The sequence below is a fragment of the Pantherophis guttatus genome, chromosome 1, assembly GCF_059756535.1.
Source record: "Pantherophis guttatus breed Tessera chromosome 1, ASM5975653v1, whole genome shotgun sequence".
Lineage (NCBI taxonomy): Eukaryota > Metazoa > Chordata > Lepidosauria > Squamata > Colubridae > Pantherophis > Pantherophis guttatus.
In genome coordinates, this window is record NC_142063.1 from 96,507,003 (window position 1) to 96,534,432 (window position 27,430).

The following is a 27,430-nucleotide window of genomic DNA, read 5'->3' on the forward strand; positions in this document are numbered from 1 at the left end:
AAAAGCTAGCTATAAGTGACAAGTGCATTCCTTTGGAACAGGCCTTTGCAGCTTTGGACCCATGAAACCAAATGCAACCCACCAACTATCTAATTATGGCTCACTAAGTGGGCGATAGACCTTCTGGTTTTGCTGCTCACGTGGGATTACAAGCATATGGGGTGATCAGGCACTTGGCAGGCTACAAGTGGTTCAAAAGACGTGTTAGACTCAGTTGGTCAAGTTGTTCTGTAGCTCTGATTTTGTTAGTACAGCTGAAGCTGAAAACCTAGAAACCCGAACATTTCTCAGGCTTCTGCGTGGCCTAGGAGGACTTTTTGACTAAGATGAGACAACTGCTCTAGCTGGACTGCCACCATCCACTGACCAAAACCAGACGTTTAGGCTTAACATGTCTTCCATAAGCCATGTCACTCATTTTCTTGCTGCTACAGCAAAAAAGACATTGTCAGGGTCCTCCAAAACATTTGCCAGCTCTCTCATTGAGCTTCCAGTGTGTGGTTTTGGCCAGACATGGCTCTCTGCAATGGTCACCAGACTCAATACCTCTTACTAAGAATTCCTCAGAGCTGTGCATTGGAGAGCAGGCTGCCACCAAAGGCTGCTCTGAAAATTCTTCAAACTGAAGTAAGTATGGAGTTAGTTGTTCCTGGCAGTAGGTTTGGAGAACTGTGGGAGGAGCCTAATTCCAACCTGCCATTCTTGGTTTGCCCACTGAGGCTGGGATGTATGCTGAATGTGAGCCAGTCCTGCAACTTGTCTCAAGCCTTATCTTATCTCAGTGAATATCCATTTGGTTCTGAATGTCAATACTGAACACAGGATTTCTAAATGGACTAGCAAGTCCTTTTATGCTCTTCGGGATACCATAACGATTTACTTTTCAAGAATGATAGAATCTAAACTTGCAGCCCTGACTCTGCAAATTGGACAACTATCTTCAGGGAAGTCTTTTGGCAAACCATACAGAGATAGTTTACATTCCTCCAGGAATGTAATGTCTCATTGTGCCAGTTTCACCTACAGCTCTGGAATTTCTTATTGATCTCCCAAGCAAGGATTAACTAGATCTGCCTAAGTTTGCCCAAGATCTGCCCAAGTTTAAGTTTCTGAGATAGACTAAATTCAATTGGGTTTGCTGCTCAGAAACAAGGTAGCATTAAAATCAAGAAGAGGTATTTTAAACATTTGAACAAGAATTCAATAATGAGTCTAATTACTGTACTCAAGATTGAACATTTATCAGAAACCAAACAAAAGAAAAAAAATAAACTTTGGATATTTTGAGTGGGATAGCAACAGCATTTAGGCTTATATACCATCCTATAATGCTTTATAGCACTCTCTTGGCAGTTTACAATGCAGGAGTATTATTTGCATATTGCCCCCCACAATCTGGGTCCTCATTTTAGCAGCCTCAGATGGATAGAAGGCTGAGTCAACCTTGAGCTCTGTCAGGATTGAACTCTACGCTGTGGACAGTTAGCCTGCAATATTGCACTTTAACCACTGCGCCGCCACTACCATGGATAACAGCTGGATTTAGTTTATTTTTGGTTTTAGCCTCATACCCTCATGATGAGTAGGCTGACCACTTCCCAAATTCCCAGAAATGGTCCAGGGCTAACTGAGTATTCTGGAACTCTCAGTCCAATTCCATCAGAGCACTTTCTGGGCAAGCATGAAAACCAAATGCTATTTTAAAGACCACCATTATATTTTTTCTCTCTTTGGGCTCCATGCACACTACAACATATTCATACTATGCATCAGGCCGGTACTAGGGAAAGATTCTAATTTATTGTGTGTTGTCTTTGGCAAATACATTCTATATTAAGATATTAAGAAGAACTGAATATGAGATTGGATCTGCTGCCTTGATTGCTTTCGAGACCGCTTATGTGTTTAGAACACAGATTAATACAACATTTGATTTATTCTGTCAGTTGCAGGTGCACAGAAGGCATTTTAAAATAGTTTGTTAAATGACCATTATAGCTTCAGGTTATTTAAATATTGGTTATTTCAAAACCTTGACAATGAGATCCCAAGGGCAGCTTGTGGAAACTTCAATGCCCCCCCCCCTTTTGTAATGCCTGTCAGGCTTTCTGCATTATCAGATTATCTTTTTCTTTTAATCCTTGTTTTCTTAAAGAGAAGTGGTAGGATGAAATGCTCCAAAGCAAAAATGCAACCCTTCAGCATTCCTCTTCCCCTCCCCTCCCCGAATACTTCTATTCTCCATAAAAATGAGGATGAATGTGTGAAGAACAGTGCAATGTCTATCATTGAGAATTGGTGCCCATGAAGGGGGGTTGGTGTAATGGACTACAATGAAGCAGCAGTTTCCCAGGAAGTGGGGAACACATTCCAGAAAGGGGGGTGAGACAAGAGGTGGCACAGCCTGGAATTGGTTGGAGACAGAGGAAGAGTTGAGATAGCCATTCCCTAGAATCTTCCGGGATATATTAGTTAGGGCGAGAGTAGAATCTGGCAAGATTCTGTCTATTGTGGTGTAGGCTACTAAATAACTAAATTCTGGCTGAATCGCTCCTCATCATTCTTGGGCTTAGCCTGACATAAAAAGGATACATGTAAGCCATACTAGGAGCACAGAGTGGCATTTCATAGTTTGGACACACACACACATCCACACAACTAGCTTTTTAACTGGTTATGCCAACAATTTCAACTTGTAAGGGCAACTCTCCCGCTGCAAACGTTTTATAAGAATGGCCAACACACTCTTAAATGTCCTACTGGGCCAAAAAGGCCAAGGGCTCTGCTTTTGTCAATCATTCTTGGTAGAAAGGACAATGTTACAGTTTTGAGGAAAGATATTGCTAGATATTGAGTGGCAGTAAAAATAAATGATTTTTACACGGTTTACAAAAAACTTATGCTGAACTTGCCTCTTTATTTATAAGAATTTGCCTCTTTAAAGCTGCTTGAATGCTGGGTGAGGAACATTTTATTTCATTGGTGACAAAGGTGCCCGTTCTGTTCTAGACAAAAGATCTGATATCCAATTTCTTATTCTGTTCCTGTTCCTAACTATTTTTTCATTCAGAAAAACAAGGGAAGAATTTAAAAGCTATTTTATATGCACTCCGCAATTATTAAAATGCTTTTCAATACACGGGTGCTTGCTGGAAAATTTAAGCATAGGCATTGTGCCCAGATGTAACAACATATAAAACAGATGTGTTTTTCCATTCATATTGAACAGGAAATTTCATATTAAGCATGTTAATAATTGTACATGAATGCTGAAATGTCTGTATGGTTTGATTTATACCAGAGGGGGAAAAATCAACCATTTCTCTAAGCAATAAGTACCTGAAAAACTGAAATGCTGTAATAACATTAATGGGCCATAAGGGATAGGGAATCGTAATGTTTCTCCATTTTCAGCCTAACTCTACAATTCCCACTCTATCTTCACTCAGTTGGACTGATGCCACAAGGCAAACTTGAATCCATAAGTAGATAGATAACACAAAGTAGCTCCTGCTAATCTTAACTCGCAGCGTTTCTATTAGTTGTTGTTTTTAGGACATTTTTAAAAATCCAATCCCCCCCTCCCCCCAACACCTTTTAAAGGAAAAAGTGATTTAGGGTGAAATAGTATTAAAATAGCAAATCCTAGAGGACAGGTAATTGTATTTGCCAGAGAAAATGGAGTGAATTGTCGTAAGTTATACCTAAGACAAAATACTACAGCAAATAGATTAATATAAGTGATACACATTTTGTCCCACTTCTACAAAGTGCCATGTCCAGATGGGAAATAGTATATTCAGGGTATGCCCTATTCTATGCTGACAAACTGTAACATTTCCATGGCTATCAACAAAGTCACTGAATCCTAATCTGAGTTGATGTTGAACTTCATAGAATCCCACAATCCCGAATGGTGATTTCAGTCATATTAGAGAGCTGCACAAGGATGAGCAGAACAGCCCCTCCCCCAAACCCCCCCATGATTTCTGGAATTACCCTTGCCACCTATGTGTTTGGCATTAAATTCATCAATGGAGCTCTTGACAGATTCCGGAAAATAATTATTTCAATCACCTATATTCTGAATGTATAGGTCGTCCTCAATATTATAACAGAGTCTGCTCAATAATCAAGTGATGATGGCTGTAAAGCAGGTTGGTCATGTGACCAACCCAATTTTAATGACCTATATTGTGCAGTCACTAAGCAAATAACAATAGCACTTAGACTTATACACTGCTTTACAGTGCTTTACAGCCTTCTCTAAGAAGTTTACAGAGTCAGCATATTGCCTCCAACGATCTGGGTCCTCATTTTACCCACCTCGGAAGGATGGAAGGCTGAGTCAACCTTGAGCTGTTGAGACTCGACTGCTGGCAGCTGGCAGTCAGAATTAGCTGCAGTACTGCATTCTAACCACTGTGCCACATGCTGCAGTTGTTAAGCAAATGCCACAATTGTTAAGTGAATCGACACTTTGGTGCCAATTTTACTAAAAAACAACTGCTTCTTTTGACAAAACAATCATAAAACATGGTCACGTAATCGCAGCACCCTGTAAGTGGCCATCAATGGGGCCTGGTTGCCCAGCACCTGAAGTGCAGTCATTGGACCATCAGAACATGGCATATGGATTAGACTCCAGGTAGGTCTGTTGGAACTTTGGTCGCTAAGCGAATCAATTGTAAATTGAGAATTTACCTGTATCAGTTACCTGTGGGAAATCTTGTGATTATGGTAGGATTATGATAAGTAAATGTCCTTTTAAAAGTCTTATAAAATCTGTATTTACAGAAAGAAGATCATTGATACTATTTCTGGAAATCATCAAAGCTATTCTAAAGATAAGATTTGGAAATTATCAAATTTCTTCTGGGCTGAAAAAAAAAGAGAAACTTTTAAGATCTACTTAAGATATTAGAATTTCATTTGTTTGTGTTTCTAAGAACATAACAAATAGCAGTGGAAAATTAATTAATCCTCATAATTAGGAGACTATCAAATGAAAATAGGCATTTATTTCCTATGAAACCTTCCCTAAAATTTTAGGCGGCTTCATCAATGAAATGCATCCTCAAGACATTCAACAAATACCTTCTGGCCTTGGTTTTGGTTTTTCCAGCCCTCCATCTTGCATTAACTCAAATGCAAATGAGACATTGAGTACCTGATGGGTTAATTAAGAGAAAGCAATTATTCATAATTCTAGACTTGTTTACTAATACGACATAGCATAATGAAGCAGAATAATACTATAAAAATAGAAGAGTGACATTCATTTAATCTTTATTTAAATCAAGTGTTATTGAGGTTTTTTGTGCAGTGCTATGAACTCTTTTAGGATGATGACCAGTATAAACATAAATAGCCAAATTAATTCTTCTTTAAATGCATAAAAGTTTACCTTTTGTTCAAAACTGTCAGGAGTTAGAAAAAAGCTGTGAAGAGGCACAAAATAACCTTCAAGAAGACCCATCAGCAGCACCAGGTATACACCATCTGCAAACTTTTAAAAATAACACTTTTTTAGATCTAATCTTGTAAAGATCACTCTTTGACATGATAAAAAAGTAATTTCTTGTTTTTAAAGTTTTGTAAGTATAAACAGTGATGCAACACAGACATTCCTGTCATTAAGAATGGTAGAACTCAGGTACTTATAAGTGGTTCAGAAGGGCTGAAGCACCTGACCAAGGGAAGCTCAATCATATTATAAATATCTGATATGACTTCAAGCAAACCAAGTTTCTGTTGTCCACGTTACATAAAAAGTATTAACATATGTGGCATCCTAGCAAAAGATTTAAAAAATAGCTTCCTTTGAGCTGAATTTGATTTCAAATGACTTCTGCAGACACATCCATACAATTCTCTTGGCTTGGTATGAAAATGACTTGTCATCACCTTTTTTTCTGGTTTTGTTTTATTTTTATTTTGCAAATTTAGCCACTAGCCCTGGATTTCCTATAAAATAGTAAGCAGGAATACTCCTGTTTTTTAGATCAGCCTAGGTCCATTACGAAGTGCTACCATTTGCTCAAACAGCAATTCTACCTGAAAGCATTTTTAATACACAAGACAAATCACTGCAGGTTTGCTGGCATGCTTTAGATTGTTTTTATTCTGCTTTTATTATTTTTCTAAATAACTCAAGGCAGTGAACATATTTAATGTTCCTTCCTCCTCATACTTTCCTGACAGAATTCAGAATTTTCCTGAATTCACTATAAACTGAATTCACTGCCATTCAAAAGTCAAGGGATTTTTTTAAAAATACGGTACATGTATTGTTTTTTTCTATATTTAATGAAAGAGAAGAGACAAGGCTCTTTGCTTTAATTTAAAAGGAGCAGAAATAGGAAAAAACGACAACCCTATTGTTGTATTTTAGCATACAATTTGGACCACATAATAAACCAGAGTTCAGGGTAATGCTCAAACTATGTGTTATATCACCATAGTCATTTTCATTTTAGCACCATTGCTTACCATCATCAGTTTAACCTCCTTTAGTCAGATCCTAATTATTTCATTCCTCTGCCACAAATCCTCTTTCATTTTAAATCCCCATTATTGAAACACTGCCTTTCAGATGTTATTGACCCTTAGCCTCTGGCAAAGCAATCCATCTCTCCATTCGGCTAATGCCACTTTCAATAGCATATTTTGGGGGACTTCCAGTAGATTTTGAGTCAGAAAATGACAATTGGGTAAACAATGTGACATGTCAACCACCAAAACAAAGGAACGTTATTCTTTTCCCATTTGAATATCACAAGATTGTAATTTTCCTCAGTATCTTATTTTTTTTCTCCTCTTCCTAAATGCATACAAATTTCTTTATATGTCACAGAAAAAGGAATACAATTCCTGCCAAAACTTCCTTCCTATCACCAGCTTTCACGCAGATGGTTTCATGGGAAAAACTTGGGGTGGGGGTGGGGGGGGGGAAACGACACACCAATGAAGACAATGAAAAACTGTGCCAAATATAATATGGCTGCTGGACTTTTCACTGGGGTATTCAAGAAGAGGGGCTAGTTTTAGATTTCTAAATTGGATTAAAGGCATCATTGTTTCTTAGGAGGCAAATATTTTACTGCTTTTATTTTAAAGCAGGGCATTAAAAAAAACCCTACAATACACAGTAGCTCTATGATAGTCTCAACTTCGGCAGCATAGATTCATGCTCTGGTTAAAAATGGCATTTTCTTCTCCATGGGAATTTTCAAAACTTTAACTCCAATTATTGTTTTTTTGTTTTTTTTTTAATGGAGAAATCAAGTGTAGATATGGTGGATTTTCTAGCAAATGCAAACAAAACAAGATTTTTGTGATTCTATGAATTTTCTTTTGATACAGTGAAGAAAAAGAAGGTGTTCTCTATTATGGAATATTAATATAAATGCACATTATGACATATTTTCTCCTGGTATATTCACAGAACCTGGCAGATCAAACAGCCCAGTCCATTATTGTTACATAAAACCAAAAGGTTCTAGTTTAGCCATTCCATACTTGGTCAGATGGATTCTGTCATCTAGCCAGCAAACATATTCAAAGTTTTCTGACTTTTTCATATGGATGGCTTAGCTTTCATTTAATCTATTCTTACCACAAATATTTTAGTCATTCTATTATGTATCATGTTATAGCTTTGTTGTTAACCAACAAGAGCCCAATTTGATTGTATCCTTCTACAAATTTAATAAATGAAAAAGTATCTAACAATAGCCATAGTTTCAGCTAGTAAACATGATTTTTGTTTTGAACCCATGATATAATTGTAAAAAAATGAAGGAAGGACAAGAAAATAAAAGATAATGCTCCAATATATTTTCACCTCCATTGATTACATGGTACAAATTGGAATAATGTTAAGAAACTCTTCTACTTTTCTAAATACACCTATATAATCCTACCTGGGTTTCTAGTTCCGTAACTTCCAGATTCAGCTTATTGAGGTGCTTATTCACAAAAGTAATAAGAGTCTAGAAATTAAGAACATAAGCTTTAAAGTTTTTAAAAACAGAGTCCTGTAAAACATGCACTCTGAGCTTTAAAATAATTTAGCATTTAGTAAATCCGCTTGTTTGTTGGCTTTTGAGAAAGAGGAAAATGCTATGGAACTCCATCCCAACTACTGAATAAAGAATGATTACATATTGCTGGGAAATATTTATCACACACACACACACACACACACACACACACACACACACACACACATATATATATATATATATATATATATATATATATATATATATATATATATATATATATATATATATATATGTTTTCTCAGGTTTTCGCGGGTGTTTGTATGTAGGTCTTTGGTTATTCGGGTCTTCTCCCACGTAAAATTGGAAGTGTCTTGGCGACGTTTCGACGAAGTCTCATTCGTCATCTTCAGGCTGGTGTTCTCGGCTTCGTGCTTCCAGGAGCAATATTCCAGGATTGCTCCTGGAAGCACGAAGCCGAGAACACCAGCCTGAAGATGACGAATGAGACTTTGTCGAAACGTCACCAAGACACTTCTAATTTTACGTGGGAGAAGACCTGAATAACCAAAGACCTACATATATATATATATATATATATATATATATATATATATATATATACACACACATACACACACACATATACATATACATATATATATGTAGAAGAAGCGATAGACATCACGATCTCCGGAACGTTTAGAAGTTTAAAAAATTATATATATATATATATATGATATAAAGGTATTGTTGCAACAGGATAATACTTCAACAGAATAACTGAGGAAAGAAAATAACATTTGAGCCACAAATAAACTGTTGTAAAGTGGAATGCCACTGTTTTCTCTTCAAGGAAGCTGTGCTGATCTAGATCAACTGGAGATCATATAATACAAATGTGTGAAATGGCAATTTCGGTATTTCACTCCTTTTCTATACCACCTTTCACCAGAAATAATGTACAGAAAAGCATTTGCATTTATATTATGAAATACTTATTTTATGTAGTGGGGAAAACTGGTAAGACTTCTTAGATTTCAATAAGGTGCTCTTTCATATGGCGATTTTCTTTTACACTACCTCCAGTGCATATTCAGAAGGATCAATAGGAAGCCAGAAAGCCAAGAGAGAATTGAAGTACTTATACGGAGGGAGATATGATGGGAGGCAAGAGGCAAGTGGTTTCCAGGGAAACATTGGAAAACTGGTGCCAAATATTTCCTCAGCCCAAATCCTAGGTACCAGAATGCCGAAGGCCTTGATCTGAAACTGACATTGCTGAATGGCACATCCATGTGTAGTATAATCAGGTCCTCTACATATGAAGGACAAAGTACACCTGGAATGTGTTGCTGAAATCTAGTTGGGCACAGATGTGGGGGGGAGTCCCCTTGTCTAAGATGTACCTGGCTATATTTTGGCTATTCCACCAGTCCAAAGTCTAAAGCTTTAGGAGTAAGAATGGGAATGATCCTCCAAAATACAATAGTGACTAGATACTGTGCTGCACTGATAACTGGAGGAGAGAGTGCACGTCTATGTAACTTAGCATCAGAGATAACTTGTAGTGCCTATTCTACTGCCTAGCACCCTCCCTGCTTAAGCTGTTTGACATTATGGCTGACTCATGGCTGATTTGCCTTGATTTTTGGGGCTCTGGGATTTTAATATCCTTGACTTGAAGGTAGGTTTGGGATTACATAATTTCTATAAAGTATGGGATTTTGTTTGCAAATCACACATACTATAGAGGCCCACTGGGTTAGCCTTTATTTAGAGAAGTAGGAATGTGATCTGAAAATCAAAGACATTACTCCCAGTTCTTTGCCACAGTCGACTCATTTCCTGGCTGATGATGCCAGTTGGCACCATGGATTAAAATGGTCAGATACAGACACAGTATGGATACTACTGGAGCAATAGCAATTGCTGGGAATTTTCTCAAAAGTTTGGATAGCAGTTCAGCTATGCACTTAGTCAATTAACTTCTACAAAACGCAGAGATTATTTCAACTGCTGTAATTTGAAAGAGTATCCTTTAGATCTTGAGGAGCTGTTTGGTTAATCATGGAACTTCATTGTCTAATGATCCTTCAGCTCTATATGGTAGCAGTAAGGTTGGGAAAAGTGTTAGTACTTTCCACACTTAAAGTTGGAAAAAGTGTTAGTACTTCCCACCCTGGTGATTGCTATCTAGCAGTCTTATTAGATAGTAGTTACCCATTTCTTTTTGCAAGGTGTTTGGTCAGAAAAGCTTCCCTATACTTTTTTTGCAAGGTATTTTGTAACCCAAATAATTTTGAATTAGATGCCACATGAACAGAATCCAGTGAGATGACAGTGGCAGTATCTTGTGAACATATCTTGGATTTACTCAAAATATAAATATTAAAGAAGTGGACAATGTTCTTGGTTACAGGTCACCTTTGGAACTGATTCCTGCTTCACCTAACTAGTGTAAATTGGGGGTTGGGTTCAAGGTATTGTGAAGGTTTTTTTGAAGAGGGGGTAATGCCATGCACCTTGATATACATATATGGTGGTGTATTGTTCCTCAAGAGACCATCCCTCTTGGCCTCAAGTTGAGGAACTTGAAATGTACATACTTTGCTCTGTACCTAGATGACACACTGCAATTAAAAGCATACAACAAAAACTAACATGTGGAATGTCTTGGCAACATCAAAGTTTAGTTCTAATTACATTCACTGAGTTTCTAAGACAGTTAAATTGCACGTGTCAAAAACACTTTTGACTCACCTTTTTAACAACATTGAGTTTGTCTGGAGCATGGTCAAACAGTGTGTCAAATGCATCTCGTTCTGCAATACAGTTGATGAGAACAACCTGCTAAATGCTACATTACTGAAGCATAGGAATTTCAAAACCAGAAGGTCATCGACAGTCATCTACATTTAGTAAGAAATATTTGGTCTAGCCAAATAATCCTTGGCCATTATTTACCAAATGCACATTCACGTCAATCTATTTTGAATGTTCTCTAGCCATGCAGATTAGAAAGTATAACGAAGTATTGATTTAAGAAATGTAATTATTTTCTAATTATTAAGAAAGTATTCTTCTTTGGAAGAAATGTACATTTACAGATCAATTAAGAAAATTCAGAATGTGAACTTAATTGACTTTGAATTATATAATATTATTAGTTGGAGAATATTTACAAACATCTACAAAATGTCGACAATCAATGTGTACTTACCATGCCGTCCTGACATTGCCCTATAGAAAAGAAATAATGCAATTATTTGTATGAGTTCTCTTAAGAGTCATTTAATACATTTTGTTCAATGCAGAAATAGGCAAAGCAAATTAAACATGCACCTGCTAATTACATTCAAAACAGAAAAGTTTGACTCTGAAAATTCCATTAAAACAAGCCACAGAAGGCTTGAATGACCAAGGAGTAGGAGGTCTATAAATCTGGTGCCACTAACTAAGAAAGCCCTTACCTGAATTGTTTCTAATTGGACTTCTCTCTAAGTTGGCACTCACAAAAACTCCTTAAAACATATATGGGGAAATTACCTTCTTGTTTAAGGAATTACTTGATTTTAAAGCTTCCTACATTGAGAACATCTCCACATCTTTACATTATTTCTATTCTTTATTATTTGGAGTGAAGCCTGTTTGAAATTTCCATTAATGGAACCCGTAATCTACAAGGAAGATTTGGTAAAGCTGGCATGTCTTAACCTTACTTGACTTACTCAGTATTGCCAGTTATTTCCTCTTGGATCTGTCGGGACTGGAGGATTCCTTCTCGTTTCTGAAAAAAATAACAATAATTAGCTATAAAATAGACTATATTTAAATTGTAAGATTATGTCCTCTCTAGTTTCTTTCCTTATTTATACTTTTATTAACTATTAATTCTAAGATGGGAATCTTCCTGAAGGAACCCTGACTCATGTATATAAGGATAGCTCAACAGGAATTTTTGTAAGTTAATGGCAAGCATTCCTTATGGCTGAATATTCATGTTACTCTTATACCTATTCTAGGGGAAGGTCAGAAATTTTAAATTGGAAACAGAAGGCAGCATAAGATCCATGATACAAGATGGGCCGAGAAGAGACTAGATGGAGACCTATATTTTAACCTCATGGAGAGTGGGGATAGACGACTATTTTTACCTGGTCATTACTGTGAATGTATTCATAACTCTTCTCCCATTTCCACATTAATAAATGCTTTTTTAATTACAAAAAAATTCTACATAAACATTCACGTTTAAATAGTTTTTTTTTTCTCAAAACCTGGAATTTCTAACATGCTTTCTGTCAAAGTAAGCATTTCCAAGTAAATTTCCAAATAATAATTGGAAATTGGTTTGAAAATCGGAATAAGCATTTTGATTTAGTTTTGAAATAAGAACAACAAACTCCAACAGACAGACACATTCTATTCTGCATTTTTTTCCTGGAAGGTACACTTCACACCTTGTGGAAATGTGCAAGAAGCTTTACATATTCCTACACCAGTGCTTTCCAACTATGGCATATTCCAGATCTGGGGATTTCAGTTCACAAGAGCGTTGATTGCCAAGAATTCTGGGAGCTGCATGCCACAACACTGCCAGTTGCTAAGTCTGGAAAACTCTGCCCTACCCTTATAAGGATGGCAGTGGTGAAAAGGGAGATTCTCCAGAAGCAAAATTCAGAAGAAAAGCCAGTTAAATATCTAAATAAGAGAATTTATAAGGCTAATTGAATTAGTCTGAATACATGTGCAGCTTCCAAAAAGAAACAGTCCAAAGCCAAGGAACTACAATAGTTTATTAAGATGGCTTTGGGGGCAAGGGAAAGACATGCTGCCTAGGGAACAATCAGGAGAGAGAGAGGGAGAGAGAGGGAGAGGGAGAGGGAGAGAGAGAGAGAGAGAGAAAGAGAGAGAGAGAGAAAGCTGTAGTCACTTAACTGTCAGAGAAAGAAATTTAGGAAGGACTTGCCCGAATTGGTGAGATGGTTAAAAATGGCAGTGGGAAGTTAACACTTGCAGATTTCCAAGATTCTGTTAATGTAGCCTTACAATAAAGTGGAATTAGTTCATCTTGCTGTGTTTCCTGTCTGGTTTACTTGGGAGTGCTGACAGAAATGTTCTCAACACACCGAGAAGCAATAGCAGGGAGAAACAGAGCTCATTCCCTGGCTGAACAGTCAATACTTATGTCTGTATATATTGAATGCATTTACCTACAGTGCAGTGAATATATAAAAAATTGTGAATATATATAAAAATTGTGGCCTGGCATGACAAAATCAGGATCCTGACAGTAGGCAGGAATCTGCTATCACCAGGGTTCTCTCTGAAATTCCCAGTTTGCTTCCATGTGGCTTTGTGACATGCTTCCATGTCCTCTGCCTTTTATAGAAAGAAGGACTTCAAAGTAGGGTGATTATTCACTACAGTGTTAGGATAATAATGGAAGCTGGTTCTATTACTCCTAGTGTAATTCTACAAATGTGGCATTTTGTCCTACTCATTTGGTGATGTATTCTCATATTTTTTAAGTCTTAACTACAAGAATCAAAAGGTACCCCCCCCCTTCCACTTGAAGTAATTCTTGAATAAAACCCAGGGAACTACTTTCAAGCAGGTATTGTTGCATTTGTTTTCCAAACAGCCACAAGCCAGAAGCCACAATCTCACTTGTGTATGGTTACTTATAAGAAATATAAGCTTCTTCTGCCTGTTATTTTAAGGAGACAGAAAACAGCTGGTCTTAGAAATATTTATCACAGAAGCTAGAATATTCACAGGCTCTTTCTCCAGAAAAAAAAAATATCTGAAGAACTGACAAGAGCAAATTCAGTAAAAATAATAATAATTTTAAACAGTGAATTTGAAATCGTACGCAGGTCATAGGACTGGCAGGCATTCACGAACTGATAGAAAGATCTATATTATTTGCCAGGTTGAACATGTAATATCAAAAGAGGCATTTATTAAACTTGTGTTCAGTGAGCAAATACAAATATTTGAAGTAGAAAGTAGAGCCATGCAAATCCTTTGAGGGAAATGCTTTCAACCCAGGGGAGCATATACAAAGCATCTCTTTTCAAATTGCAAAGCAGACGCCTCTGTTTCCTGGCTTTTACAAGCTGCTTTCCACATGTGTTTGCACAAGTTGCCACTTCGTTTCACATTTCCCTCGGTAAAGCAAAATGCATGTGCACACGTATGCAGACAGAGTTGGGAACAGCTTCTGAAGCAGCAATGTAAGCCTGGAAATTGGCAGACCCTTTTGTGATTTGAAAATTTTGATTTGTGTGCATATTCTTTCAGAAGATTTATGTAGTCCCAGTAGAATGCCACAAATGGAGCAAGACAACCAGAAAGGTGAAAAATATTAACTTTAGGACTCTTGCATGACAACCACAGTGTTACAATTTGCCAAAATCTGATTTAACCTTTACTATATTAATGTTACCGTTCCGCTGTTATGCTATCAGTAATGACAACAGTGCACTCAGCTCTAAAAAAGAAATGCTGTGCTTTTGACTTTTTTTCTCACTGAAGAAAGTTCAACCAGAAACATGCCTTTTTTTCCTTATACTTTCTCTGGTTTCAACAGGATACAGAAATACATTCATTCATTCATACCTGGACAACCACAACTTGAATAGACACATGATCTGGCAGCCTGATGGGGGCCCGAAAATACTGCGACAATGCAACCAAAAGATGCAGTATTGCAACCAGGCTTTTTGCATGGACAGCTGAAAGAGAGGAACTGAAATATTTACTTCCCAACTGCTATATCAGTATGCAGACTATTTTATCCTTTAACACTTTGCCCACTAGAGATTAATCCAAGGGTATTTTTGTCTGTTTCTCTTTCCTGCCATAAATCAATGGATCTTATAAAAACAACTAAATCAACATTGTTCCAGTGGGTTAGGTGTTGCATGCTCCTTGTGATTTAAGAGGTTTGGGCAGCTGAATTAAGTACTATCTATGGATACCTCGGTAACATTCCTTTATCTGCACTATTCCAATGTTGATTTATAAAATATGAGAAGGATATTTTTTAATTCATAACATGCACTTAATTTAGTTTTAAGTATCATAATGTCTGCAGGAAGATGAATGAGTCCATTTAGCTCGTACCCTTGAGCAATAATTTACTAAACAGAATGACTCAAACATTCCTCACAAACTTGTTAAAAGATCTTTCACAGCAGGCTTTGTATATGTACTCAACACTAACAGGGCTGCAAGGTATCAAAAGACTTATTATAGGAAATTTCTAATCTGCAGCCATCAAAAGAAATAATTCATAACTATATTCCAGCACTATTATCATTATTATTCTCTTAACGGGATATCCATGAATGCCATGTCAAAGTATTTGATGTTAAGCATGCTTCAATTTAAAATTAATCACATGTTATTGAACAACAATGTAACAGTACTAATGATCTATTCAACTGTATTGTTTGTCTATCTTTGATAAAAGGTCTTTTGCAAACTACTGTGAAATAGTTCCAAACAATAGATTTATTTTTTTTAGGCTACCTATAGGACAAACATGCTTAAGCAAAACAGCCTAATGTATATAGAAGTAATTTCAGTCTTTATGGACGATGATCCAGCACAATATTTAGGATAAAGCCTGGAGTATTGTCTCATATAAGGAAGTCCTTGACTTACAACCATAATGAACCCAAATTTCTGTTATATGTCATGATGGTTGGAAGCTGAGGCAGCCACATGATATTTTTTGCAGCAATTGTTAAATGAATGTTAAGTGATCATTAAGCAAATGTGGGAGTTGATAAACTAGCCCATTGTCCAGTGCTTTTTGCCGAAAATCAGAACAAAACACTGGTTTCTGGCAAAAATGTTGTAAAACGTAGTCATATAACTATGGGATGCTACAAATGGTCATAAATGTGGGTCAGCTGTCAAGTGCCCAAAATTCAATCAAATGGCTGGGGGGAGAGGCAAAGGCTGCCATTAGAAATTTGGATATATATCTTTTGGGGGAGGGGGGGAGAATCCATCATAACTTCAAATGGTACTAAGTGAGTGGTCTAAGTTGGAGATTCTCCTGTACTTGATTTGGATGAAAGAATTCTAGTGTTAATATCCTTTTAGCCAGGAATACTTCTGGGAAAGTCATTTTTTTGTCAACCTAACTCAGCTAACCAGGAATTGAAAGGGATAAACAGAAGCATCTCTTGGACATGTTTATAAATTCTTTGCGAAATTTAAGGAGGAAAATGTATTAAAGGATTTGCTCCAAAATTTGTGAGAAAATTCTCTGGGCAACAGACAATACGAAAAATAACAACATTACATAGACTAGACTTTTTATTTTCCTGTGAATCAACTCCTTTGGATTTTCTTGGATATAAGTCTTTTTCGCACTTATTATTCTACAAAGCCCCATAGCAAATTATATCAGAAACCAGAAAAAAAGACCTCTCCAGTTTTGAACAAAATATTCCTTGACGAATGCAACACTTTGCCTTCATTCATGAATGCTACATGGCATGTACAATTGGAATTTAAACTTATCAACATTTTTGTACAAAACATTTCTGGCTTTTTTCTTATTTAATAAATTTAACACAATTTTAATGCAATATGTATAGTACAAATTCTACTGTAAATAAATAACTTACAGTCCACATTCCATTTGATGCTCCTTGGAGGAAGCTTAAGGGTTTCATTGATCTTTTCAAGTACTGTCTGTAGCTTCTGTTTCTGAGCTATTTCAGACTGTGTGACTTCAGCCACATTGAGTTTCTCACTCTCAAGCTTCTCTGAAGTGATAATGGAAGAAAAAACAAGTCTTTGCCTCAACTCCATGTACCAAGTTCAATGTGAAGACATTCTGTTCCACATATTCCAAAATGGATTTTCTATAGAGAAACTAATTTAAAATTTCAAAAGTAACCACTGACAATTCACCTAGCAAATCTAAGTACAGTAAGGAAAACCTTTCCTTCTATTGCAGATTTCAATACTTTTAATAAAGCACAGTTATTTCAATACATTTTACAATTATTTCTTCTAAATATCATATCTGACAGTATTGACTAATGAGGTTCCTGGATAAAACAATCTAGAATATTTTACTAATGTTAATTATAGTAACGCTTTTTCAAAACTTTATAGTATAGTTTTTCTCAAAAACGGCCTATAAATCTGAATGTCATCATTAAATATGGTAGCACTACAGAAAGACAAATTTCAGAATGTAACTGAAGTTTTCAAGTCAGAGAGGTCTAATTTAAGATGCTGAGTAAAAATAATTTAAAATATAATACATGGCATATAAAGATAATGGTTATTTGCTGTTTAGACATTGTGACCATTCATTGGATAAAATCTGTGAAAAGTAGGAACAAACTATTCTTAGGAAACAGAAGGCACCTATCTTTTCTTATTTCTTGGGTTTGTTTGTTTGTTTTTAAAACCACTCTGTATAAAGGCAAAATTTCATCACACTATGCATGAAAATAAAATTAGTTCTTACCAAAGAGTTTTTGCAGTACTTGTCCATCATACATGTCTTCAGCCAGATCTTTTACAATTATTCTTTCTCCTACTAATACATCGTTAATCCAGTCTATTAATACCTTTGTTAAGAGACCAAGATTTAGCATTATTACCTATGCATCATCGCAAATGTATATTGTTCAAAAGTATGATGTTCAAAACAATAGGAAAAAACTCAACATAATTTACCAAAGATGCAGTGTATCAAGTTAAATACAAGAATTAAAATATTGATATTGAAATATTAATATTTATGACTGGTGTATGTTATATTGTATCAAATGTGTTAAGCTACATTAAAAAAAAAAGCTACCCATTTTTCAGTGTCCCAAATATTGAAGTTACTTTTATAGCAGAATCGTATTTTTCTAATCAATTATCAGTAGACATTACATCTACTTAATGATGATTGCTGGATGAGAAGTTACTGGGTAAGACTGGGTATTTAAGCATGAGGTAAAAGGTAAAGACATCCTCAAGTCACGTTCGGATCCTAGTAATCAGATGAACACAATTACGAAGGGTTTTTTTGGCAATGATTCAGAAAGGACAAACAACATCAATTTTTTTTTCAGTTTTCCAATCAGTACTAAAGATTAATATACAGTAGTTAATATACATGAAGTAAACAATGAAATAAAGAATGTTCTTCACATTCCAATATTTGCTCTCTCAGCAAATAAATCACTTACAGTAAATTCTATTTTTAGCTTTTTTTTTGTTCATAGAAGAAAATGTTGGACTAATTATTAGTCCAACTAAAATTTAGTCTAATTTTTCAAGGAGATACACTTTCCGCTATTAAAAAGCTATATGTAAGTTTTGAATAGCAGAAAAAACTCTCTTTCACTTTACGCAAAGTGGACATGGAAGTGTCTTCAAAATTATCTCAATCTCAGTAGTGAAAACTTTTGGAATAGGATGACTGTTCTTAAGCATATTGTTAGAAAAATATTAATTGCATAGAATTATTAGAACTATCATCTCTAATTTCAGCAGTGCTAGAAGTTTAGTTGATCTTTCTTTTTTCTTTTTAATCTTCAAAAGTCACTAATATTGGATTGGATGAAACGTAGGTGGTCCATTGATTTTATTAAATTCCTATCAGGCTCTCAACTCACCAAGAAAAACCTGCTACTCGTCACATGAATTAGAGTTTAGAAATTATGGTGAAACTCCCTTTGGCCAACAAAATTAACTAAATCTTATTTCCGCTTACAAAATGGGCACTCCATAACAGTTAATTTAAGGGAAAGATGATTTTCAGGAATTTCAACTATCTTTTGTAATCCTCCAAAAATCTGTTCTAGAAGCTTGAGGGTTCCCAGGAGCATATGGGAAGGACTGCAGAGTATAGGAAAAATTGGCCAAAATAGTTTCTCTATTTTGTTCCTTATTTTAGTGAATTAAAATGAAATGAAATGATCTTCCATTGATGGGATATTACTTTTTCAATTTCAGTTTATACTGTGGCATTCCCATTAAATTTAAAAATTACCTATTGTTTCTCTTAAAAACTTCAAATATGTCTGGTTTTAAATAAATTGACATTCAAACCTGGGAAAAAAACCCTCATCTCTGAAGAAATGGAACTGCAATACGCTCTTTTCTTCCCACATGCTAAAGAATATTAATTTCACAAGTCTTTGGTGCCTATGATTAAGGTTTTAAAAATGCAGATTGTTGATTTTCGGTCACTGGGTATATTTTTAATTCTGCCATAACTATGAATTATTCCCTTTTTGTTCAGCTTATTATCTGTTGTTGTATTTCAGGTTTATTTGTTTATATCTTGGAAAGTCTAACAGAGTTAAATAGCAAGATTAAAACTATTTTAAATAAATATCTAACCCATTTAGAAAATAAAATGTCAGGGAGCAATCAGTGTTAAAGCTATAATCCGCAAACTATTTTGTGCTAAAGGAATCCAGTGATTCACAAGCCATTTGACTTTAAACACAGGAAATATGTTTTACAATGAGTAAAGTCTTGAGTAAATGGTGGTAGGAGAAGGCTGGATGTGATCCAGTAACACAAAAATAAAGTTCAAGAGAATGAAACAGCTTACTTTATTTTGCCTGAATTTTATAGACTACTTTCAAAGTGAAAGAACAAGTATTACCTTCATTAGCTCCTGTAGTTTTGGGTCACTTCTTGAATTGGGATCAATCATTGTTCGAACTTCATTTTCCTCTTTGAAAAAAAAAATGGAAAGAAATGAAGAAGGAAGATTCCTCATAAAAAAAGGCATATTTATCACCATCTTAAATGAAAAAAAAAAGTATTTCAAATTACCTAACATAGTATCTTCAGGATCTAATTCAAAAGGAATTGGACTGAGTGGTAAATTTATGGCATTTATTCCTTCTTCCTGTAGTTCAGATACTGAAAGGAAAGGGGAAAAAAAGGTTAGTGAAATTTAATTTTTTTTCTTGATATTACAATGCCTTTCGGTAGTAATAACGAGTGCACTTTATGTTCTTATCCAATGTCGAGACATAATTGTAAAGTGAAGTGAGCAGGAAACAAAATGCGAAACTGAGAAATAAGAGTAAAAAGCAAAAATCATTGAGGACTTTCATGACTGCAACTTTCTGCTAACTTCCAACAAGTAATGTTAGTGGGGCTGGAAGTTGTAAATCCTGGAAAACTTGCAAGCAGACCAGAGGACTTGTGGGTAATGGCCACTGATAAAACAGTTCTATTGCAATAATCATGCAAAGAATGCATGCACCCATTAAATCATACAAAACAATGTGTTCTATACAAGTGTTTTGAAAACTGAAACCGCACCACAACACTCCCTCCTCAACCCACATCCACTCATGTGGCACCGCAGCAACCTCTCCCTAGCCTGAATCCTCTTTCCACAACACTTTACTCTGCAGTACCCACAAGTCCTCTGTCCTGCTTGCAAGTTACTCAGGACTTACAACTTCCAGCCCCACTGATATTGCTTGTTGGAAGCCAGCAGAAAGTTGCAGTCGTGGCAGGTCTTCAACAACCCATGATTTTTGCTTAACAACAGCAACAGGGAGTGTGGGATTGCAAGCAGGCCAGAGTTGTTAAGCAATACGGTCACGTGATATCTCATTTTATCATCATTTAGCTGCATCACTTAGCAATGGCAATTCAGTTCCCAATTACCCTTGTTAAGCAAGGACTACCTTAAATGTTGCACATCTAAGATGCCAGTTCTGATTTACTTCAGAATTACTGCAGAAAGAGTGCCAACTCTTATGTATGTGTAGATTTCTGCTAGGTAGATTATGGGGGATGGGGCCCAGGGAAGATATGCAATGTTTTGCAGGAATACCAATTCTCTTGCTCCCTTATATCTGTGGAACTCTTCATATTTATGGAATTGAATCTCTAATCATATTCAGCAGTAAAACTATCCCCAATTTGAAGAACCTGACACAAAAATCGACAATGAAGAATACATTCCTGTCCATCACTAATCTAGAAGCAGCTTTCTTTCCCCAAATAAAAGTATATAAATAAATTCTGCCCTTTAAAGCCCCTAGAAACTGATGAGTCTATCGGAAAGCATAAATAGCAGTGCCTGCAAGGTTTAAATTAGCTTAATTTCTTTAGTATATGCAGGCATGTCCTCCATGCTGTGCTTTATTAGACTTTTTCATGTCTTTTGATGCCTATTTATATTTCCTTTCATTAGTGATTTCAAACATTCCACCTTGAAGGCTTCTTACTACTTTATTTCAGATTATAGGGAAGAAAAAAAAGAGGAGAAGCTGCTACTAACGGTTAACAACACACTGTGCTGTTCAACAGTTATCGTTTTTTAAAGCCTGGGAAAGTTGGGGGGACAGGTCTATGTTTGCTTGGGCAAGCAATTACTGATCTTTCCTAACTAGAAAAAAGAAATGAAAGAGGAAGCCACATATATTTTCCTAATTCTGTAAACATAATCCTTATTGTTTAGGCCTTGGGTACAATGGGCTTGTTATTTGTTTAGCACAAATCTGTACCAATGTATAGTTTCGGTTTCCAGGTGCTCCAAAGAGGAGTTAATATACTTTAATTAGAACACAAAATGGGATTTGTCAAAAGCACACCTGACCACCTAAAACCTACACAAGAGCACTGAATCCAGAAGCATCCCGAAAATGCACATTGTGTTTTTAGGAATTGTGTAACCCCATCAACATCAGTGACATTCCATTACTCAAATAATATAATTTTCAATCCAAAGAAGCATCCAATTTTTTAGTATAAAGTCTGCTCTCCCTCATCCAAGAACTGAATATGTGTGGCGATTTATAAGTTCCATAGACTCCAAAACGAAGAATTAGTGGAAAATAAAAGCAGTGTTGTCTATAATGCACAAACTGTTGATAATGAGATTCATAATACAAATGGCTTATTTCAGTGGTTTACATTCAACATGTGTGCCCATAAACACATCCTCTGAGGATTATCAAACTGTGGAATGAAAGTGAATCACACAATATTACTTAGATAGACAAGACTCCTAATGTGCCTCATAAATCCAAGCCAGAAAGCTATCATAAGGGAACATCATGATCAATACTATCAAACACCAGTGAAAAACATACACGATTATTCTAGCCACATTTATTGATCAGACATACAAGTCTCCTTTCATCTCCAAAGCAGGACATACAGTAATCTAGGCTGGAGAGATCTAGGTAAAATGCTTCGCTCCAAAATTATAAAGAGTTGAGACCTTTCCTTTTTCTAGCTCATAAAGATAGTTATGAATAAATGATAGGCATTTCTAAAGGTGTCTATCAGTAAGGATTGGGCATTGGTATTTTATGCACATTACAATTATTTAATGATTTGGATGCATTTACCTGCCATGGTTCAAAGTATCTATATATCTACAATATACCTGCTGTTTTAATATTGACCTATATTGACTAGGGCAGTGTTGGCAAACTTTTTTGGCACTGAGTGCGAAAATGGGAGTGCGCGTGTGCACGCTGGAAACTGGAAGAGCAGCCGCTCAGTGCGCATGTGCACCGGCCAGCTGGTCTTCACGCACGCACACATGCCAGAAACAGGAAGACCAGGTGGCTGGTGCACATGTGCATGCTGGAAACCGGAAGAGCAGCCGCCCAGTGTGCATGTGCACGTTGGGAAAATGATCTTCTGGTTTCCAATGCGCATGCAGCTGGCCTTCACGCGTGCATGTGCGCCAGAAACTGGAAGACCAGGTGGCCGGTGCGCATGCACATGCTGAAAACAGAAAGACCATCTTCTTGGTGCATGCACGCGTGCCGGCCAGCTGCTCTTCCGGTTTCCGGTGCCTTCGCATGAGTGAAGACGACCTGGCCGGTGTGCCGGAACCTGGAAGAGCAACTGGCAATGGCTCGTGTGGAGTGCCACTTCCTGCATACCATTTCCGGCATGCATGACATAGGTTCGCCATCACGGGACTAGGGCAGCTGAACATGAATATGAATAATACTGTCTAAAAGTGGCATTGGCAATAGGTTAGTCAGACTAAGTGCATAAAGCCATCAAGTATACAGACTAACTCTGTGAACATTGAACAGAGGTAACTGTGGGAAAGAAATGGAATCCACACTGCTTAGTTACGGGAGTAACATGCCTCCAGTCCCCCCCTCTCTTCCTCCCTCCCTCCTTCCCTCCCTCTGTGTGTGTGTGTGTAAAATACCACCTCTTTTCCTATTCAGTTTTTAGAAACAATTATGCATGCAAAGACAGAATTTTATTTCATATAGGTGGAACACCTTGTGGTTTTGTTTTTTAATCAAGTTTAACAATTATTGTTTATTAATACATATTTAAAAAATAAAATAGGATGAATAAATGTTATTTATTAAAACCAATGTACCATTCTAGTTTCAAAAATAAATATATTGTAAATGTTTTATTCAGTGATATTATTATTATTATTATTATTATTATTATTATTATTATTATTATTATTGACCCATAAAGGGAAATTAATTTAGACCAGTCCCCAAACCATGCAGGCTCACTATAAAATATAGAATTAGTAGTCCAATACATCTGCAAAATATCAAATTGGGGAAGTTAATATATAGCATACCTTTCATTTTTATTGATCCTATTACTTTTTCAGAAAATGTAAGCAATTCAATATTTAAATTTGAAAAAAATCCCATGATTGACATCAAAAGGAAGTAGCAATGAAGATAAGTAAAAAAAATACTAAGAAAATGATACATATTTAGTTTGCATGAATACTTGTATGCGCACATTAGATTTCATTTAGTTTGTGTAATTTTAAAAATATAAACACAATTGTGTGACATATGCACACAATACAAAAACTGTTTTGAGCTTAGCAACAAAATGCTAACAACTGATAATTAAATGTGTAAATGTATTATTGGGAGCAAAATAGTTATTTCACAGCCTCCATAGAAATATATTTGCAATTACACAGATGGCTGTTTATGAGGTGTTCATTCAAAACAGTATCTTCAGAATGTAAACCATACATTGTTAAACAATAAATGTCCATTCATTCTTAAAGGAAGGAAGAGGAGATGTGTTTACAACTGAAAATATTTTTCAGAAAACCATCTGTACAGAGCTAAATCCCACATCCATTAATTGCTGACTCCAAGCCAATCGCTTCTAAAAGTGAATACAGTATGCAAACAACAGGCATCAATCTGATGATGATGCATTACTACTTATTCTCAGAAATGCCCATTTTCCATGGTTGCATAATTTCTCTTTTAAATAAAACATAACTAATAAGAAGTCAGAAAAACAACAGCACAGAACTGTTTGGAATATAATGCAAATTAAGGACCTGGCACCTTGAATTTTTCTCAACTGCTCACTATTTTATTCCATCCTTGTTTTGTTCTACTTCTGATTATATGGAGCAAATTAATGTTACAAAGATATTGATTAAAGGAAAGAGTAACATAAGATGCCCACTACATAATTATTGTTCTGGCAAACACAATTAATTTTGTTGTCATTATAACGTCGATACTACTTTTATACTTGTATTTTCGCCTGAAAAGAGAAAAACAAAGTATGACTTGTGTATAGCAACCCTCCTTGTTTCCCAAGTTGTGTGGTCATATTTATTATGTTTCTATATTGCTGGATTCAAAAACAACTCCAAGTAGTTTACAACATATAACAAAATGTGGATGGTTCTTGTATGATTGCACAATAAAGTACTGATCCAGAGGCTTGAAGGGGGCAGATTTTGATTGGGGGGGGGGAGAAAGCACAAATAATTGATTGACTGACTGACTGACTGACTGACTGACTGATTGGGGTAAATACACCACTTCAATCCAAGCGGTTTATAGCCTCTTGCATGACTAGATTCTCAAATGGCAAAACTGGCTGGGTTTGGGTGAACTTTGGGAAGAAGAGAGAAGAAATCCTAGATAATAAAATAGAAAAGCTGGGTTTATAATGTATGCATGTATCTTTTAAACAGAAAACCTGAATCTATAATGTGCAGGCAATGTTTCAATGGTCTTAAATATTAAGGATGAAAGGAGAGCCAGATTCAAAGGACTAAATATAGATTGGATTTTTCATTAGGCACATAGACAGCACCTGACCTAAAAACCAATATCCAAGTACAACTTTTCCTGGGGTTGTGCCTCATCTGGGGAAAGCAGCAGTGTGAGCCCAAGAAAAGACACAGCTGGCTTTAAGGTGGTTCCAATAATGTTACACAGGCAGGCATGTGTCTTCTGAATCACATTTTGTGTTTCAGTCTGAAACTCTGGCAGTCCTACTAGGTTGTATTTCTGTGAATGGGAATGCTGGAACAAGAGCTGTACTGAAGCAAAGAAGAATTCGATCAATTTTCCTTTTACTCTGCAGCCTTTTGTACCACTTCTCATATTCTCTGGAGGACCACATATTCCACCAGGTCAGCACTGGAAGAAGATGGGATTGGCAAAAATTACCTTTTCCCATTTCCAGTAGGACAGCCCATTTGGGAAGTCTGCTCATGATTTGCATCCAACCCCACTGTGATTCTGAAATAATCTGAGTACACATATTCAGCACATATCATTTAAAGCCAGTAGTAGAACTGTTATCACTGTCAACTATTCTCTTTCTAGCTAGGAAATTCACTCTTTAAAAACTTCAGCTTTAAATACCATAAACATGCATGTACAATGATATTAGTTTATGCCCTATATTTTCCTCATTTATGTGTGTGTGCGGGTTAAAACTTGTAGGACACATGCAACTGTTCACAATAGAGGCTCTTGAACACATTCAAAGGAGTTCCTGATCTTCACATTGGGAAACCTCATCAAACACGTTCAGAAATAATAATGCACAACTGTGAGAGGTCAGCTATTCCCAGAATAAAGAGGACCTAAAATTAAAAAGTGATTTTAAAAACAAAAGTTGTTATTCTAAAACATGAAGCAATTTTGACTGAGTTGGGAGGGGGCTGCATTATGAAAAACATCTATTTCCAAGTTTCTTTTGTATGGCCCTGCATTTTAGTTATTGCTGATCTGAGATTGTTGGGATTAATATTCCACATTTCTTTGGAAAGGAAAAAAACCCCACATTTTTCAGTTTATTTGAGGTAATATCATTAAACTGTTGACCTCAATAGCTGTTACTACCACAATATCACAGCAAGGTAATGCAACATATAAACAGTATTAGCTAGCAGAAAAATTAAAATGTAGCAACCAAAAAAAAAATATCCAAATCCTTTGGGCAGATAATCAGTCACAGCAATAAGCCTGAAAAAAAAAATCAGCAAGCACTGCAGCATCCCTTACCTTTGAGGCAAAATGCTCCACATCCCATTGTACACTATCCAAGTCATCATTTTAACAGCTAAGAAATCCTCTTCTTAACCGCTCTCTCTTTTGCTGTCTTGCATAGCTGTATTATGCATCCGAATCCATTTCTTGACAGAATACTCAATGCATATTGCACCTCTAAGCTCAATGCATTATAGAGTTGACTGACTGCCTATATAATTTAATATGATACCACAAGAGACTCGTACACCATCTGCAGAGCAAACAAAGTTTGCCAGTCTCATTTTGGCAAAATTTCATTCTGGAAAGCTGAACGTTTGACATACTGTGCAACATCGTTTATCCAACTAGCTTACAGAATTCTTCAGTCATTAAATTTTATTAGGATGAATATTATTATAGCAGCAGTGAAGGCTGGGAGTGCATATACTGAGAAACAAGGGAGCAGCACAAGGTAAACTGCCCCCTCCTTTTCTCTTCAGTTCTCTTTTCACTGCTTGATCAATAGCTACCCTCATAATACAACTATCAGAATCACCCATTTCTTCTTTCCTGGATTGCCTGCTTTTTTTCTCTTGCACCTACTTTGTTTTTCTCCTCTCTATTTCCTATTTATGCCCTCACACAGAAGAAGAGGTTTAAAAGTACCTCTCTCTATTTAATAGTTTCAAACCAATCTGCAGGTCTTCACACTGACATTCGGGTAAATATAAGTCAACTACATGCTATACATGACTGATTCATGTGCTTTGGTTTAGTGTGATGTTTCAAGCATCCCTAATGATTTAGATTATGTGTGGATTATGGCTTGCTCAAAAAAATTGATTTATATCTTAACCTGCATAGTCAATGAGTACTTTGATTGTAATGTAACTTTTGGGCTCTATCTTTAGATCCTGCTCCTGCTCTTCTCAGTTCTCACTCAAAGACAAATAATGGACAAACCTGCAAAGTGGAAGGGAAAACTGATAACACAATTTCCTGCTTTGTCTTCTCTTTTCAGAAACAGGCAACCTCTCTCGGAAAAGCATGTTTATGAAAAATCTGAAAAAAGCTTCAAGCATCTCTGAGATTTCCCCCCCTTTTCTGTATTTGTCACACATCATTCTCAACAATGGAGAAATCATG

At 36.1% G+C, this 27,430-nt stretch overlaps 1 protein-coding gene across 3 annotated transcripts in view; it reads right to left on the bottom strand.

Annotated features, from left to right (window-relative positions):
• PARVA (parvin alpha) overlaps positions 1-27,430 on the bottom strand; it is a 72,429-nt gene that overhangs the window by 4,337 nt on the left and 40,662 nt on the right. For all 3 annotated transcript variants that reach the window (XM_087878668.1, XM_087878671.1, XM_034417107.3), the window contains 11 exons: positions 19,836-19,925; positions 19,663-19,733; positions 17,518-17,620; positions 16,661-16,801; positions 14,634-14,749; positions 11,738-11,796; positions 11,230-11,249; positions 10,770-10,831; positions 7,926-7,994; positions 5,408-5,509; positions 5,098-5,170 (listed from right to left, as the gene is read on the bottom strand). In XM_087878668.1, coding sequence (XP_087734794.1) covers positions 5,098-5,170; positions 5,408-5,509; positions 7,926-7,994; positions 10,770-10,831; positions 11,230-11,249; positions 11,738-11,796; positions 14,634-14,749; positions 16,661-16,801; positions 17,518-17,620; positions 19,663-19,733; positions 19,836-19,925 — 906 coding nt within the window. The remainder of the gene's footprint in view (positions 1-5,097; positions 5,171-5,407; positions 5,510-7,925; positions 7,995-10,769; positions 10,832-11,229; positions 11,250-11,737; positions 11,797-14,633; positions 14,750-16,660; positions 16,802-17,517; positions 17,621-19,662; positions 19,734-19,835; positions 19,926-27,430) is intronic.